The sequence below is a fragment of the Dendrobates tinctorius genome, unplaced genomic scaffold (genome assembly GCF_039654945.1).
Source record: "Dendrobates tinctorius isolate UK_male_01 unplaced genomic scaffold, ASM3965494v1 ptg000031l, whole genome shotgun sequence".
NCBI lineage: Eukaryota > Metazoa > Chordata > Amphibia > Anura > Dendrobatidae > Dendrobates > Dendrobates tinctorius.
The window spans coordinates 19,272,984-19,290,404 of record NW_027361699.1 but is presented as its reverse complement, the minus strand read 5'-3'; the positions used below and the strand labels follow the sequence as shown (position 1 = coordinate 19,290,404).

General features: G+C 44.7%; 1 protein-coding gene across 3 annotated transcripts in view; it reads left to right on the top strand.

Moving 5' to 3' along the window:
• KDM4C (lysine demethylase 4C) overlaps positions 1-17,421 on the top strand; it is a 565,453-nt gene that overhangs the window by 152,430 nt on the left and 395,602 nt on the right. For all 3 annotated transcript variants that reach the window (XM_073572230.1, XM_073572231.1, XM_073572232.1), the window contains exon 5: positions 15,834-16,027. In XM_073572230.1, the coding sequence (XP_073428331.1) occupies positions 15,834-16,027 (194 nt within the window). The remainder of the gene's footprint in view (positions 1-15,833; positions 16,028-17,421) is intronic.

Genomic DNA, 17,421 nt, shown 5'->3' with positions numbered 1-17,421 from the left:
GTGCCCCACGCTCATGATACACCACCATTATCCTTGCTAATGTGCTGAAAATACTTTAGTGGCAACACAAATATTTTCCTGCAGTTTTTACTGATTGTTTCTGATTTTTTTTCCCAATCTTAAAACATTTTGCTTGTGTTTCTGATCACGAGTCCAAACATGCCTTATTTGTGCCAAATTTATGTTCGCTCATCACCACAAATGAACTCCTCACTCCGGTATGAACAATTTGATCAGGTTTTTTTTTCCTCCAAGAATATGCTGGATGCCAGTGTTTTGGGGGGCATATTCCCTTTGAGCTTCTGTGAACAGTTGTTTGTTTGCTTTTTGTTAAATGCAAACTTTGATCAAACTTTTGCATGAATCAAAATCAATTGTTTAAGCAAATATATTGAAAGAACTCTGCTTCTTCCTCCACTTATGAGCCACTTTCCCCCCACCACCTGCCTCCTGAACTTGTCATAGAGCTTTGGGGTTTAGCATTGTATAGTATAAGAAAATAAGCAGGGGCAGACACAGAATGATTGTACAGAGCTGAATTCACATCTTCAAGAATCGATATTGGTGTATAATCCTCTCCATGATTCTGTCTGTGTGCTAACTAAGGAATGAAGAGCAGCAATTCCTCTGTGTGCATTGCTGTGTAAGGCCCCCTTCAAACTTCATTGTGACCAGTACGTGTGGTGACCGTTTTCAACACATTGGAGAAACTTCCACACGTAGACCTATTAAAATCTATAGGGCTGCGCACATGTCAATTTTTTTTATTTTTTTTCTTGCAGCATGGCTTGTACTGGAATAGAATGCAGGATAGAAATAGTACCTGTTTAGGTGTTAGATGTGCAAAGATGGCGATAGATAGCCAGGTGGAAATTCGTGCGAGATGTAATTAGTGCCCCGTGTGTGCATTTGACTGTACTTGTATTCCACTAATAAATTATTTGAAAAAGACATGGGTTGCCACCTATTTTTGATAACCAGCACAGGTAAAGCAGACAACTGTGGACTTATGTTATCAGGCTGGGAAGGTCGATGGTTATCGGACCCTTCCCAGCCTAAAAATACCAGCCTGCGCCACCCAGAGTTGGCACATCCCATTACATGCACCAATTCTGGTGCTTTGCCCGACCCTCCTTGATTTTCCCTGCTGTGTTGTCAATCTGGATACTCTTTTTGGAGGTTGATGTCAGCTGTGTAATTTCATCTGGCATCAAGCCTAGGGGTTGGTAATGAAGAAGCTTCTATCAGACACCCCCATTACTAACCCAGCAAGTTAAAAGGAGAAAAAAAAATAAAAACACCATGGTTCATCAATTTATTAAAACAAAAAAAGCCATGCTGGTCCAACGTAGTCCATGGATTCCGATGTAGTCTGCAAAAGGCAACATGAAAGACATAAGAAGAGAGAATTTGATAAAGACAAGAGAGAGAGTCCCTCATTCACCAATTTATTAGATCCATTGGAATCGCCTGCAGTTCCAATGTAATCCAAGGTGATCCCATGACGTCCACTGATTCTCTATTAAAACCTATGGCACCTCTTTCTGAGGTCAGGTTGTGTTACACGAGACCCATCAGTAATGTTACTAACATAACTGCTCTCGCCAGGTCATTCAGAGGGCTGCCTGACCGGGAGTGACTTATGGAGCGAGAGTAGTGATGACAGTAACATTACTAATTTTATCTCTCACGCAACACATGCAGGGATTTCCTGTTTTCTAGGCAATCCCTGCATGTGTTGCTGCTGTTAAATAAGCTGCCAAGCATGCAGCCGCGGAGACTCTAACATATTATTCGAGCGCACCAAAGATACTCTATTGGCACACAAGCATGCTCAGAAAACAGCTTGTCATAGCACGTTCGTTCATCACTAATATCTATCTAGATATTTGCACATCTAACACCAAAAGATCTGTCATTTCTCTTCTGCATTCTTTTCCAGTATGTTTCACACATACTTTTGAGCAACGAAAATATGTAGCGTTCAAAACTCATTGTGGGATCTTAAAAGGAATCTGTCACCTCATTTTTGGCCTATGAGATGCGGCCACCACCATCAGGGGCTTATTTACAGCATTCTGTAATGCTGTAGATAAGCCCCCGATGTAACCTGAAAGATAAGAAAAACGAGTTAGATTATACTCACCAGGGGGTCCGGTCCGATGGGTGTCGCGGTCCGGTCCGGCTCCTCCCATATTCTAGTGATGACGTCGTCCTTTTTTTTTTTTTTTTTTTAAAACCAGTTATTTTTATTTAGGCTTCAAAAGATTTTAAACAATAAACAGTGGATATCAATATACATGTAACAATTCACATATCTTGTAATAATACAATCAAAGCCATCCCCCCTCCCCCAATACTCCTTATGCCGGGTATACTTGAGAGTCTTAGCAATCATATCACCGCCATCCAAGCGGACCATATTTTTTCGAAAGTTCTTTCACCATGCCTACGCCTGTAAATGCTTTCCTCTAAATGCATTACCGTACGTGTCTGAGCAATAAATTCCCTCCTAGTGGGGGGTTCCGAATCCTTCCATTTTCGTGCTATTAGTTTGCGTGCCACATACAGCAACCTCGCTATTACCACCTTGTAATGTTCTGAGACAGGTATCCCATCCACCTCCCCCCAAAACACACAGCACCGGATTCCTGTCGAGCGTACATGCATAAGCTCTCTCAATTTTGTTGATAACGACCAGCCAGTATGCCACCAGCCGCGGACACGACCACAACATATGTAACAGTCCGGCCTGGTCTGTGCCACATCTAGGGCAGCTAGAGTCTCCCCTCAAGCCCGCCTTGAATAGGACCAGCGGTGTTTTGTATGTTCTATGTATTACATATAATTGGGAGAGCCGTGCCTGCTCGCGTAGAGAGATCTTCGGGACATATTCAAGAATAGCCTCCCATTGTTCTGTTGTGAGGGTACCCATTTCCCTTTCCCATTTACTCTTTGCAGTGAGGTGATTGTCCCCCGGATAAGAGTGTAGTAGATCATGATATATGCTCGATATAACTCCCCTCCTCCCTCCCTTCATACACACAAAGTCTAGTACAATGTCGCCCTGAACCGTCATGGCTCCCAATCTACACTGTGCCCTCCAAGCATGTCGAAACATATAGTATTGAAAGCCCCATACCGAAGGCAAATCCAATTCCTCTCTCAATGTCTCAAAGGTCTTCAGGTCTGTTCCACTCTGCAGCTGGCACACATATCTCACTCCTTTCGCCTTCCAGTTGCCCATTTGACGCAGCTTATTAAGTTCTGGCAGATGCTCATTGTCCCACACCGGTGAGTACCTAGTCAGCTCATCCACCCCTCTGATCCTTTTAATGGTGTCCCATACCTTCTGAATCATGCCTATGGTAGGATATGGTGCTCCCAGTTTCTTAAAGGTACCATCCTCTAGACCCTGGATAAGTGGGTGTCTCCCCATCACATGTACCAGCACCCGGTGAGCTGCTCCTCCACAATCAAGCTCTCTCCATCCCCTGACATGCTGGCCCTGTACTGCCAAGAAATGGACCCATGGACTTGGTGCGGCCAGTCCTCCCTCTTCCTTCCCTTTTTGCAGAGTTCCAAATTTAATCCGTGCCTGCCTCTTGCCCCATATCAAGGATCTGAAGATAGAATCAATGCCCTGAAACCTTTTTTTTTGGTAGCCATATCGGCGAATTGTGCAAAACGTGCATTAGTTGTGGCATAAGGACCATCTTAATCAGGTTAGTTCTACCCGTTACCGTTAAAGCCAATTTGCACCATGCACCTATTTTCCCTTTGAATTTCTGTAGCAGAGGAACCAAATTCAGATCCGTGAATCGGGACAGTGGAAGAGCTACCCATATCCCTAGGTATCTAAACTGTGAAACTAGCTGGAGTTGTTTCCCCCTCTCATCTATCTCCTCCGCTTCTATTGCTCTATCCACAGCCGTGACATAAGACTTGTGCCAATTTATCTCCAGTCCCGAAATGCTCCCAAATTGTTTAATTACATCCATCGTGCACCCCAGTGTCTCTCCTGCACTTTCCAAAAACAGGAGGTCGTCGGCATACAATGATATTTTTTCTTCCTGCTTCCCAAATTTAAATCCGACCACTCCCCTCTCAGCTCTGATCTTGGCCGCCAGGGGCTCCACTGCCACCGCAAACAATAGCGGGGACAGCTGACACCCCTGCCTTGTGCCCCTATGCAAGTCAAACATCCCGGACTGTTCTCCATTCACCTTAACTACCGCCTTTGGGGATGAGTACAATAACTTCACCCTGGCCATGGATACGGGGCCGAATTCCATCAGTTCCATGATTTTCCTTAAGTATTGCCATTCCACGCTATCAAATGCTTTTCTAGCGTCCAATGACATCACTATTCTCCTGCCACCATTATCAGCAGGCAGTTGCATATTAAGAAATAATCTTCTTAAGTTAACAGCCGTGGAGCGGTTAGGCATAAAGCCCGACTGGTCCTCGTGTATAATGGTATGTGCAACCCCGGTGAGCCGGGTGGCCAGGATCTTAGCGAGTATTTTGACATCCGTTGTCAACAACGAAATGGGCCTGTACGACTCCGCATCCATGGGATCTTTTCCCTCCTTCGGCTCCTGCACAGGTGTACTTTATCTGCCCTGTTGAGGGCAGAATAAATACTGCAGTGCGCAGGGAAAGGTCAGAGAGGTCTGGCGCCTGCGCACTGCAGTACTTTACTCTGCCCTCAACAGGGCAGACAAAGTACACCTGCACAGTAGCTGTGGCAAAAGTAAGGAGGAGGACGTCATCACTAGAAGATTGGAGGCACCAGACCGCGACACCCATCGGACTGGACCCCCGGGTGAGTATAATCTAACTTGTTTTTCTTATCTTTTAGGTTACATCGGGGGCTTACCTACAACATTACAGAATGCTGTAGATAAGCCCCTGTTGGTGATGGCCGCATCTCATAGGCCAAAAATGAGGTGACAGATTCCCTTTAACCTAAGAAGACTGCGGTGACAACGGCCTTTTTTGGGTTAAAAGCATATGAACGCAGCCCAACACAGGACATTTGGGGAAAAGATCCACTACATCCGATTTGTGCTCAGTTGATGATTCTGTATATTTAATTCTTAACTTCTTAAAATCCATTTCTGCTGGGATTCAAACTTGGGAGCTGTTTTTATGAGAGGCAGAAAGATTAAGACTGGTTAGATGAGCATATGAAATATTGTCTCCTTTTTCATCCGTATTATCGCTTATGTTGCATCTGTGTGTTGTCTGTATGTATGTTGACATTTGTATGGCATGTGTTATTGTAAATCAACACTTTTAAAAAAATTTTCAAGACCCAATATAGTTTCCTGTGTTAATTGCAAAGTATTCATAAAAATAGGTGCAAATATCAATTATCTGTATCTCCTATATCACCGAATGTTCACTAATGTACAGTTTAGGCCTCGGACTGCCCACTAACATACAGCCCAAACCTATAATCACCTCTTTCCCTGCCGAGTGCCATATATAGTCTAGGACACTAAGCACCACTTTTGTAAAGACCAGGCCTCTAATATGTTTGTGACAGTCCATTAATGTATAATCCAACTTCTAAGCACCTCTGTGACAGCCCAGGAACATACTATTAAATCTTATAAGCACCTCTGTGAGAGTCCACTAATATACAGTCCATGCCTTTAAGCACCTCTGACGGTCCACTAACATATCGTCAATACTTTTTTAAGCACTTCTCTAAAAGACCACTAATGTACAGCCTTGGCCTCTAAGTACCTCTTGGGTTACTCACAAACATACAATTCTCACTGATGGATCATTAACGTACAGTCTTGGCCTCTAAGCACCTCTGTGAGATTCCATTAACATACAGTCCAGACCTCTTGGAACCTCTAGAACTGCCAAATAACAGCTCCATGCAACAGAGTCTGAGCCCTTCGCTTGCCTGGTTTCAAGTTGACATAATTTTAAAAAATAAAGTAAGGTGTGTGTGTATATATAGCTTGCCAAATAAGCCAGGACCCGCACAAATTCGCTCAACTCTAGTCTTGGTCTAGCCTTTGCCAGTGCGTATCCATCATAAACTTTACAGCTCCAAAACAAATAGAGCTTTTCTCCAGCCAGTACAAACGAATAACATAAACCATCCTTCCAGGTGCAATGAAACACAGTAAAGCCCCCGTCACACACACCGATCTCGCTAGCGAGATCGCTGCTGAGTCACAAGTTTCGTGACGCAACAGCGATCTCACCAGCGAGATCGCTGTGTGTGACACTTATCAGCGACCGGCCCCCCTACCGGGTATCGCTAATCGTGCTGGAATGGCCAGGACACTTTATCGTTGGTCTCCCTCTGGCCAGTACGCATCGCTGCATGTGGCAGGCGGGAGACCAGCGATCAGCGAGCTGGAGCCTGGTAACCAAGGTAAACATCAGGTTTCTAAGCACTGCGCGGCGCTTAGAAACCCGATGTTTACCTCGGTTACCAGCTCCCTGCACCAGCGCGCTGGTTTTTAAGCACCGCGCAGCGCTTAGAAACCAGATGTTTACCTTGGTTACCAGCTCGCTGGTTTCTAACATACACAGCGGGTAACTAAGGGACGTGCGTCACTTGTTACCCGCGTGTCGCTGGTGCTGATAGCTGGTGAAGCTGCCTGATTGGCAGCTCATCAGCGATCATGTAGCCACACACCACCGATCCTGACAAGGTCATATCGTTGTCGGGATCGCTGGTGCGTCGCTATGTGTGACGGGGCCCTAAATGTGGCAGCCTCACCAATCTTGCTATTCCAGACAGTATCAACTCAAATAGTGTAAATGCGTTTATCAAACAAACACGCCTTTGTTCAGCTCCAGCCCAAACTGAACTCTGCTGAGTTAACCCAGCTGCTGATATTAGGCCTGGAAATGATGAGCTGTATTACGGGAACAATCTTTCCCTGCCCAGACTCTTTTGGTTGCTCCTAAATCGTGGATCCAAAATCCAGTGAAATTAACTCTCTCAGTAACCTAGTGTCACTGGCCCAGACTTTACATTACCGGAGCTATCCACTTTGGTGACGCACATCTTGCCATCCATAGCCTTACCTTGTGGTTTGTGTGTGTACATTTTAGTTACTGTCCGTGTTAATTAAATTTGGAACTTTACCTGTAAATGAATACTTTTGTACACTGTTCAGGGATGTACAAGCACATTTTAAGTAGTTGGCCTTTTTACACATTAAATAACCTTCTCTGTAGAAATGGTAGGAGTCATGGAGAAATATATAGTGAGGTCCAGATATATATTTCGACAGAGACAACATTTTTCTAATTTTGGTTCTAGACATTACCACAATGAATTTTAAACAAAACAATTCAGATGCAGTTGAAGTTCAGACTTTCAGCTTTCATTTGAGGGTATCCACATTAAAATTGGATGAAGGGTTTAGGAGTTTCAGCTCCTTAACATGTGCCACCCTGTTTTTTTTTAAGAGGGACAAAAAGTAATTGGGCAGATTAAATAATTGTAAATAAAATGTTCATTTCTAGTACTTGGTTGAAAACCCTTTGTTGGCAATGACTGCCTGAAGTCTTGAACTCATGGACATCACCAGACGCTGTGTTTCCTCCTTTTTGATGCTCTGCCAGGCCTTCACTGCGGTGGTTTTCAGTTGCTGTTTGTGGGCCTTTCTGTCTGAAGTTTAGTCTTTAACAAGTGAAATGCATGCTCAATTGGGTTGAGATCAGGTGACTGACTTGGCCATTCAAGAATGTTCCACTTCTTTGCTTTAATAAACTCCTGGGTTGCTTTGGCTTTGTTTTGGGTCATTGTCCATCTGTAGTATGAAACGACGACTAATCCAGTTTGGCTGCATTTGGCTGGATCTGAGCACACAGTATGGCTCTGAATACCTCAGAATTCATTTGGCTGCTTCTGTCCTGTATCACATCAATAAACAGTAGTGACCCAGTGCCACTGGCAGCCAAGCATTCCCAAGCCATCACATTGCCTCCGCTGTGTTTTACAGATGATGTGGTATGCTTTGGATCATGAGCTGTACCATGCCTTCGCCATACTTTTCTCTTTCCATCATTCTGGTAGAGGTTGATCTTGGTTTCATCTGTCCAAAGAATGTTCTTCCAGAACTGTGCTGGCTTTTTTAGATGTTTTTTTTTTTTTTAAGCAAAGTCCAGTCTAGCCTTTTGATTCTTGATGCCTATGAGTGGCTTGCACCTTGCAGTGAACCCTCTGTTTTCCCTTCACACATGACAGCACCACCTGAGAGAGGGATCCGCCCCGCCAGGACAGGAACCTACTGAGACATAAGGGGTGGCACCTCTCCCCCGCTTCAGTTGGGTTCCTGTCCTGGAAGGAACCCCACTGTCGGCGGTGCCTGTCATGGGCGAAGAAAATGGACCCAGCCCCATCCCGGCGCAGGAAGAACAGGTGTCTCACCTGCAGCGCCGGCCGTCGGGTGCTGGATGTGCAGTCCCCGGGCCCTCCGGGGTTCCGGGTTCGTGCGGGCGTCGGTGGGATCCCCGGGGTCTGCGGGAAGCCCCCACCGCGCCGCCTCCCCTCGCGCATGCCGCATCTCGATCCCCATAGCAGGGGAGAGACGCTGGCTTCTTCCGGCCGCTGACGTCAGTGGCGCATTGCATGCTGGGTGCGCCGGCTGACGTCAGAAGGGTGACTGTTTAATGGCGCCGGGTGCGACGCCGGCTTTCTAAAGCAGGCGGCTGGCGGCCGCAGGGGGGAGGGGAGAGACTCTCACCTGAGCGGAGGCGCGGTATTTAAAGAAGGAAGGCGGCAGCAGACGGCGGTGCAACATGGAGTCAGAGCAGGAACGTTCAGCGTCCCTGCCTCCCTCTCAGCCCTCTGGCAGAAAGCATGGAAGCCATTCCAGCAGCAGTCGCCCCAGCCGCAGGTCGGGGGATTCAGCAAGATCCAAAGAACGCAGGTCGCGTGCCCCGACGCAGCCTCCGAGTCCGGTACCCTTGATTTCGGGTGGTGAGTGATCTTCGTGAATGTTAGCATTTATGTTAATAGGGCTTCTGTTGTATGCTTCACCCTGTAGGAAAGGCCTAGGAAAGCGGGAAGCAAGAAGAACAATAGGGATTGTGCTATATGTAAATCTCCCCTAGCAAGAGATTGGCAAAAAGATCTCTGTGCTGCGTGCATTCAGCGGACTATGGCGGAGGAAGCGCCTAGTTTCGCAGCCAATCTGATATCTGCCCTAAAGTCAGAAATCGAAGGCTCAATTAAGTCCCTATTGAAAAAAGGGAAAAAAACCAGGAAGGATCCCCCTAGTTCCCCCTCGGATTCCGTGTCAATGTCATCTCAGGCGGAAAAATCATCCTTCTCAGACTCCTCAGACAGCGACATGGGGGGTAAACCATGTTTCCCTGTAGAAGACACAGACGCCCTCCTAAAGGCCATCAGAGCTACAATGGGCCTACAGGAAGAAAATGCGGCTAAAACCCTAGAGGATATTATGTTTGGGGGGCTTCAGGAGAGGAAAAAACGGACCTTTCCGGTAAACGAGAAGATCCAGGCACTTATTGAGAGAGTGGAAAAAGCCCGAAAAATCGGGGGCCCTTCCATCTACTTCCAAGAGACGATATCCCTTCGAGCATAAGGATGCAGAGATATGGGACAAAATCCCCAAAATAGATGCAGCGGTGTCCAGATCCTCCAAAAGGTTGGCCCTGCCCCTGGAAGACGCAGGGGTTCTTAGAGACCCACTAGACAAAAAGGCGGACTCATATTTGAGGCATGCATGGGAAGCGACAGCAGGAGGACTAAAACCGGCAATAGCGGGTACGTGTACGGCACGCTCCCTCATGATCTGGCTGCAGCAGTTAGTAGAAAAGCTGGCTTCAAGGGTCCCAAGAGAGAAAATCTTATCGGAGATGTATCTCTTGCACGGGGCAGCAGCTTTTTTGGCCGATACCTCGGCGGACTCTATGCGGATGACAGCCAGGGCAGCGTCACTATCAAATGCTGCTAGACGCGCATTATGGCTTAAGGGCTGTCCGGGTGACCTTCAGTCCAAGGCCAAATTATGCTCTCTCCCCTGCGACGGTCGATTCTTGTTTGGCAAGAACTTGGACGATATACTGGAGAAAGCAGGCGATAAGAAAAAAGGCTTCCCCAGATTTCCTATGGATCAGAGGAGACAGCCCTTTCGGAGGGGAAGATTCAATAGGGGGCGCCCTCCCGCTGACAGGAGAAGATGGGAGGATAAAAAAAAAAAATCGGGATTTATGTTTGGTGGAGGTACCTCCACCTCAAAAAAGTCGCCACAGTGATGCCAGTATTCCAGTAGGGGGGGAGATTGGCACTCTTTTTCCAAACCTGGGAGAAGATCTCCTCCAATGCCTGGATTCTAACCATCCTAACAGAAGGCCTGAAAATTCCCTTCATCCGTCAGCCAAAATCTGTGGTCGTCGTCACACCCATCAGGAAGGTGACCGAAGAGCAGGTGGCCTTAGAAACAGATCCTGAGCCTGATAGACAAGCGGGTACTCTCCGAGGTACCACGCCTACTGGAAGGGAAGGGGTTTTATTCACCCCTTTTTCTGATAAAAAAAACCCGATCAAACATTCAGGACAATCATAAATCTCAAACGGCTCAATCTATGGATAAGGAACTCGACCTTCAAGATGGAATCAGTAACTACGGCGGTGAAGCTGCTACACCAAGATTGCTTCATGGCCGTGGTCGATTTAAGGGATGCGTATTATCACATCCCTATCCACCCAGATTACCAGAAATACTTGAAGGTAGCACTTTATATTCAAGGCACGCTAAGGCACTTCCTTTTGGCATATCTATAGCCCCGAGAGTTTTCACCAAAGTCATAGCGGAAGTGACTGCCTTTCTCCGGATTCACGACACGGTCATAATACTATACCTGGACGATTTTCTCATAGTAGGCAGCTCAGAGGACCACTGTACAGCGCAGTTGACCCGGGTGATCAACACCTTGCAGGAATTAGGGTGGATAGTCAATTTCAAGAAATCAAAATTGCAACCCCTAAAACAGACCTTCCTAGGATTCGTACTAGACTCAGAAAAGCAAGAATGTCTGCTCCCAGAGTCCAAAATAGAAAAGGTGCAGAATCTGGCCTTCACGGGCCAAAACCAACCACATATGACTTTAAGAAGAGCAATGTCCCTGCTAGGCACCCTAACATCCTGTATTCCGGCGGTCAGGTGGGCTCAGTTTCACACCCGGCAACTCCAGTGGGAGATACTAACAGCACAAAGATCGCTAAGAGGGCGTTTAGAAGGAAAGCTGGAGCTTTCCTTAAAAACCAGAGACTCTCTCAATTGGTGGCTGGACAAGAAAAATCTGACCTTGGGAATACCGTGGGACAGACAGATGTCAGATATAATCTTAACAGATGCAAGCTCCTCGGGGTGGGGGGCACACCTAAGGGGCATCATAGGTCAGGGTTCCTGGGCGCGTCAAGAAAGGGAAGCATCCTCCAACCTGAGAGAACTGTGGGCAGTGAGCAAGGCCCTAAGTCACTTCATTCCGCTACTCCAGGGTCGAAATGTACACATCATGTCAGACAACAAGGTAGTAGTGGCATACATCAACCACCAAGGAGGGACAATATCACACTCCTTAATGGAAGCGGCGACAGACATTCTGAGCAGAGCAGAAGAGCACCTACACTCCTTGACAGCCTTACATATAAAAGGGGCAGAAAACATAGAGGCAGACTTCTTGAGTCGCAATACCCTGAAGCAGGGTGAATGGGCGCTAAACCGGTCCATTTTTCAAAAAATAACTCAGCTTTGGGGGAAACCGGTGATAGACCTCTTTGCCAACAAACACAACAGGCAAACAGAAAGGTTCTGCTCTCTAAACCCGAGAGAAAATCCATGGGCAGTGGTGGACTCATTGCACATCCAGTGGAACTTCAGGCTAGCTTATGCGTTTCCCCCAGTGGCTCTGATCCCAACAGTTGTCAGGAAAATCAGAAACGATCAGGCCAGGGTGATTCTAATAGCTCCATTTTGGCCAAAAAGGCCCTGGTTTGCTCTGCTACGAAGGATGTCCCTCTCCGATCCATGGGTTCTACCAGAAATCCCGGACCTACTAGCTCAAGGTCCAATATTCCACGCTCAGGTCAAAGGATTCCATCTGACGGCGTGGAATTTGAAAGGTCGCTTTTAACGGATAGAGGGTTCTCCCCCGGGTTGGTGGCTACCCTGCTAAAGAGTAGGAAACCAGTGACGACTAACATCTACGGCAGAACATGGAATAAGTTCCTGCAGTTCTTAGGTAGGCCGTTAGGCAAAGATCCCCCGATTAATGCCATCCTGGAGTTCTTACAATCGGGGTTGCAGATGGGGTTAGCAGTGAACACACTTAAAGTTCAGGTGTCTGCACTAGGGGCGCTCTACAATTGCAAATTGGCATCAAATACATGGGTAGCCAGATTTATTAAATCCTGCCATAGAGCTAGGCCTATCCCAATACCCCGGATAGCCCCCTGGGATTTAAACCTAGTGCTAGAGGCCCTTACAAAAGATCCGTATGAGCCATTACATCAGCTACCCCTAAAGTTTCTGACCCTAAAAACAATCCTGTTAGTGGCCCTCACGTCAGCCCGCAGGATAAGCGATTTATAGGCTCTCTCAGTAAATCCACCTTATACGCAAGTCTTTCAGGATAGGGTAGTGTTAAGAACAGACCCCGCTTATCTGCCCAAAGTAGCATCAGACTTCCATCGGGGCCAGGAAATTGTCCTTCCATCTTTCTGCGAGAACCCAAAAAATCTGGGGGAGGAAAAGTTCCATAATCTGGATGTTAAGAGAGCTCTAGTAGAATACATATCTATGACTAGCCAGTGGAGGAGGTCCCAGTCCCTATTCGTAGCTTTTCAGGGTGCCAGGAAAGGCTATGGGGTTTCAAAAGGGACTATTGCTAGATGGATTAGGGAGGCCATTAGTGTAGCCTACACAGCTAGTGGTATCCCGATTCCTGACGGCATCAAGGCTCATTCCACCAGAGCCGTGGCGACCTCCTGGGCCGAAAAAGCAGAGGTATCGATTGAACAGATTTGTAATGCCGCTACCTGGGCCTCACCTTCAACCTTCTTTAAGCACTATAGGTTGAATCTATCCTCCTCTGCTGACTTAACCTTTGGTAGAAGGGTGCTGCAAGCGGTGGTCCCTCCCTAAGGTGTTTCGAATCTCCAAAAATCTCTCAGGTGGTGCTGTCATGGGTGAAGGGAAAACCACCATGGTTACTTACCGGTAGCCGGTTTTTCCGGAACCCATGACAGCACCCGTATATTCCCCCCCCCCTTTTCACCATATGGGTGTGCACTATTAGTAGGGTGTTTTTTGAGTGTTGTTGTGTTGGATTAAACATGTAACTAACCGGGAAGTCCTCTCAGTGCTCTGTAACCCAACTGAAGCGGGGGAGAGGTGCCGCCCCTTATGTCTCAGTAGGTTCCTGTCCTGGCGGGGCGGATCCCTCTCTCAGGTGGTGCTGTCATGAGTTCCGGAAAAACTGGCTACCGGTAAGTAACCATGGTGGTATTTACTTTCATGCAGTCTTCTCTTTATGGTAGATTTGGATATTGATACGCCTACCTCCTAGAGTGTTGTTCACTTGGTTCAATGTTGTGAAGGGGTTTCTCTTCACCATGGAGACTATTCTGCCATCATCCACCACTGTTGTCTTCCGTGGGCGCCCAGGACTTTTTGCATTGGTGAGTTCACCAGTGCTTTCTTTCTTTCTCAGGATGTACCAAACTGTAGATTTTGCCACTCCTAATGTTGTAGCAATTTCTCGGATGGTTTTTTTTTTTCCTGTTTTTGCAGCTTAAGGTTGGCTTGTTTCACCTGCATGGAGAGCCCCTTTGACTGCATGTTTCCTTCGCAGCAAAACCTTCCAAATGCAAGCACCACACCTCAAATCAACTCCAGGCCTTTTATCTGCTTAATTGAGAGTGACATAACGAAGGGATTGCCCACACCTGTCCATGAAATAGCCTTGGAGTCAATTGTCCAATTACTTTTGGTCCCTTTATAAACAGGGTGGCACATGTTAAGGAGCTGAAACTCCTAAACCCTTCATCCAATTTTAATGTGGATACCCTCAAATGAAAGCTGAAAGTCTGAACTTCAACTGCATCTGAATTGTTTTGTTTAAAATTCATTGTGGTAATGTCTAGAACCAAAATTACGGTAGAAAAATATTGTCTGTCCAAATATATATGGACCTAACTGTGTGTATATATGTGTGTGTGTGTGTGTGTGTAATATATATATATTATAAAAATTTATGTAGGTTCAAGTGTTTTCTTTGATTTCTTGTGTCAAACTAGGTAGACAGAACATAGTAGTTGTACAGTTTTATTTTCAGAGATGAGTAACAGGTGACTCTTGGAATCTGTTTTGTGATAAATGTCATGTCAAACAGTATCTAGTCTTTCATGAGTATGTCATTGCACGCTCTGCACACACAGTATCTTACTGCTGTGCTTATCGGTTTCAACATTAATTATACCCTTTATCGAATGCATCAAATTTAATCTTGAAGTTGGGGTATACCAGTGTCAAGTAAGCTGATAAGTAAAGGTCTGAAGTTTTATCAATGATCTAATGTAAAGCGGAATCCATATAGACTTGTGTGTGTATATAAGCACTCCATAATTCTGCTTCATAACCTTTTTTTTATGCTTGCTGCCAAACCTGCATGTTATGGAAACTGCACTACGTATATCTATATAAACCACTCTAAAAAGTTGATTCTGCATCTGGCATGAAAATAAACAATTATTCTTTATTTTGTGGTACTGAATCCAGTGAGGACACTGACTTGAAAGTAGGATTTGTGGCTTAGAGCTTGGGGGTGGTGGATGAGTACCACTTGTCCACATGTTCCTGATTCGGTAAGATGTGTGCGCTTAATGAGTCAGGAACGTCTGACTAGAACATGCTCCCTCATCAAGACTGGCGCGAACATTGCATGTCTTCATGAGTCAATTCCCTAGCTTCTGCTACTATTGAATTGCTGTGCTATTTCTGAATTGTGTATTATCTACCCTAATATGGTTTCCCTAAAAGTATGTTTTCACATTCAGGTTTTGCCGCAGGTTTTGAATCCCAAGTCAAGAGTGCATTAAAAAAGGAGAAGCTTCACTCTTTTCTTCACAAATATTTTCCATTAATAATCCATTCTTCGTTTTGGCTTAAAAAACTTAATTAAATATGGAAAAATACCCTAATACTAACCCCATTCCATATTCTCTGCTCTGACTCCTATCTAAAAGACAGCTTGTGATAGTTCAGTGATAGAACTTCTGTTCCTAATTCACACTGCAGTCTGTGTATTTTTATATAGTGCAGCTTAGACCTGTATGTGTTGCTTGTGTTGGGTTTCTTCCTGTCAGCTCTTACAAGCAGGAGGCAGGTAAGTGCAGCATAAAGCTGCATCTTATAGAAATGCTCCAGAACATCTGCACACAGTACACGCAGAAATAAACTGATCCATTGCTCCAAATCCTGTGGTGCTCAGTCTTTGTTTTCACTGAATCATGAAATTATTTCTCTAATTCTAGGGATCTCCTGAAAGAGGCCAGTGCTTGATGAAAAATCTTTAGTTTTTACTTTTATTTAAAGTGTACTATAGCTAACATCTTCATTTGAATGCACATGTAAAAAAAAAATGCAATATTATGCATTCTAAATATGTGAATGCAATTTTTAATTTGGGGTGATAAGTAAGAAAGCAGACACTGCCAGTTGAAAGTGTGGATTGAAGACTGTCATGATATAATATTCACAAGAAGTTGTATCCCATAAATACTTTCTCATGTTGTATTTTTATTTTTGCCGCAGGAAATTGATGAATGGAATATTTCTCGTCTAAATACCATTCTAGACGTTGTAGGAGACGAATGTGGGATTTCAATAGAGGGAGTCAATACCCCTTATCTCTATTTTGGGATGTGGAAAACTACATTTGCCTGGCATACTGAAGACATGGATCTTTATAGCATAAACTACCTCCATTTTGGTGAACCCAAATCATGGTAAAATCCAAGGACAAATTTGTGTGTCTGTATAATGTTAATAATGAAAGTGGAGCTCAGTATCTGAGAATAGGGGCACTCTTTTGGAACTTAAAGGGGGCGTTTCAGCCTCGTATATTTTTATGAATAAACTATTTGGTCCAGTATGTACATTCAATCTTTTATTCTTCTGTCGTTGTGTGCAACTGCATAATCTTCCATGCCAGCCAGCTCTCTTCTAGTGCAGTAAAAAGCTGGGACGGAGGAATCTAATGTCACTTGTGTGCAACTATTCTAGCAGTCAGTCTGTTACAGTAGCGGCATTCAGCTTTAAATTAGGTTTCTCCTTCCCAGCCAGCAATGTAAAGTGGGTAAGGAAAGTATTCAGACCCCTTTAAATTTTTCACTGTTTAATTGCATCAATTTGGTAAATTCAAAAAAGTTAATTTTTGTTCTCATTAATGTACACTGCACCTCATCTTGACTGAAAAAAAAACAACCCAGAAATGTAGACATTTTTGCAAATTAACCCCTTCATGACCCAGCCTATTTTGACCTTAATGACCAAGCCATTTTTGTGCAATTCTGACCAGTGTCCCTTTATGAGGTTATAACTCAGGAACGCTTCAATGGATCCTAGTGATTCTGAGATTGTGGTTTTTTTTTTTTTGTTTTTTTTTGTGACATATTGGGCTTCACGTTAGTGGTAAATTTAGGTCGATAACTTTTGCATTTATTTGTGGAAAAATCAGAAATTTGGTGAAAATTTCGTAATTTTAAAATTTTTGATTTTTTTTTTTAATTCTGTTAAACCAGAGGGTTATGTGCCACAAAATAGTTAGTAAATAACATTTCCCACATGTCTACTTTACATCAGCACAATTTTGGAAACAAATTTTTTTTTTTTTCTTTTTGTTAGGAAGTTATAAGGGTTAAAAGTTGACCTGTGATTTCTCATTTTTACAACAAAATTTACAAAACTATTTTTTCTTAGGGACCACCTCACATTTGAAGTCACTTTGAGGGGTCTATATGGCAGAAAATACCCAAAAATGGCACCATTCTAAAAACTGCACCCCTCAGGCTACTCAAATTTACATTCAAGAAGATTATTAACCCTTCAGGTGTTTCACAGGAACTAAAGCAACGTGGAAAGAAAAATGGACATTTTATTTATTTTTTTTCACAATTTTCTTTTAGCCTCAGTTTTTTCATTTTCACATGGGCAACAGGATAAAATGGATCCTAAAATTTGTCGGGCAATTTCTCCTGAGTACACCGATACCTCATATGTGGTCATAAACCACTTTGAGGGTGCACTGCAGGGCTCAGCTGGGAAGGAGTGCCATTTCACTTTTTGAATGGAAAATATGCTGGAATATTTAGTGGTTGCCATGTCGCGTTTGGAGAGCCCC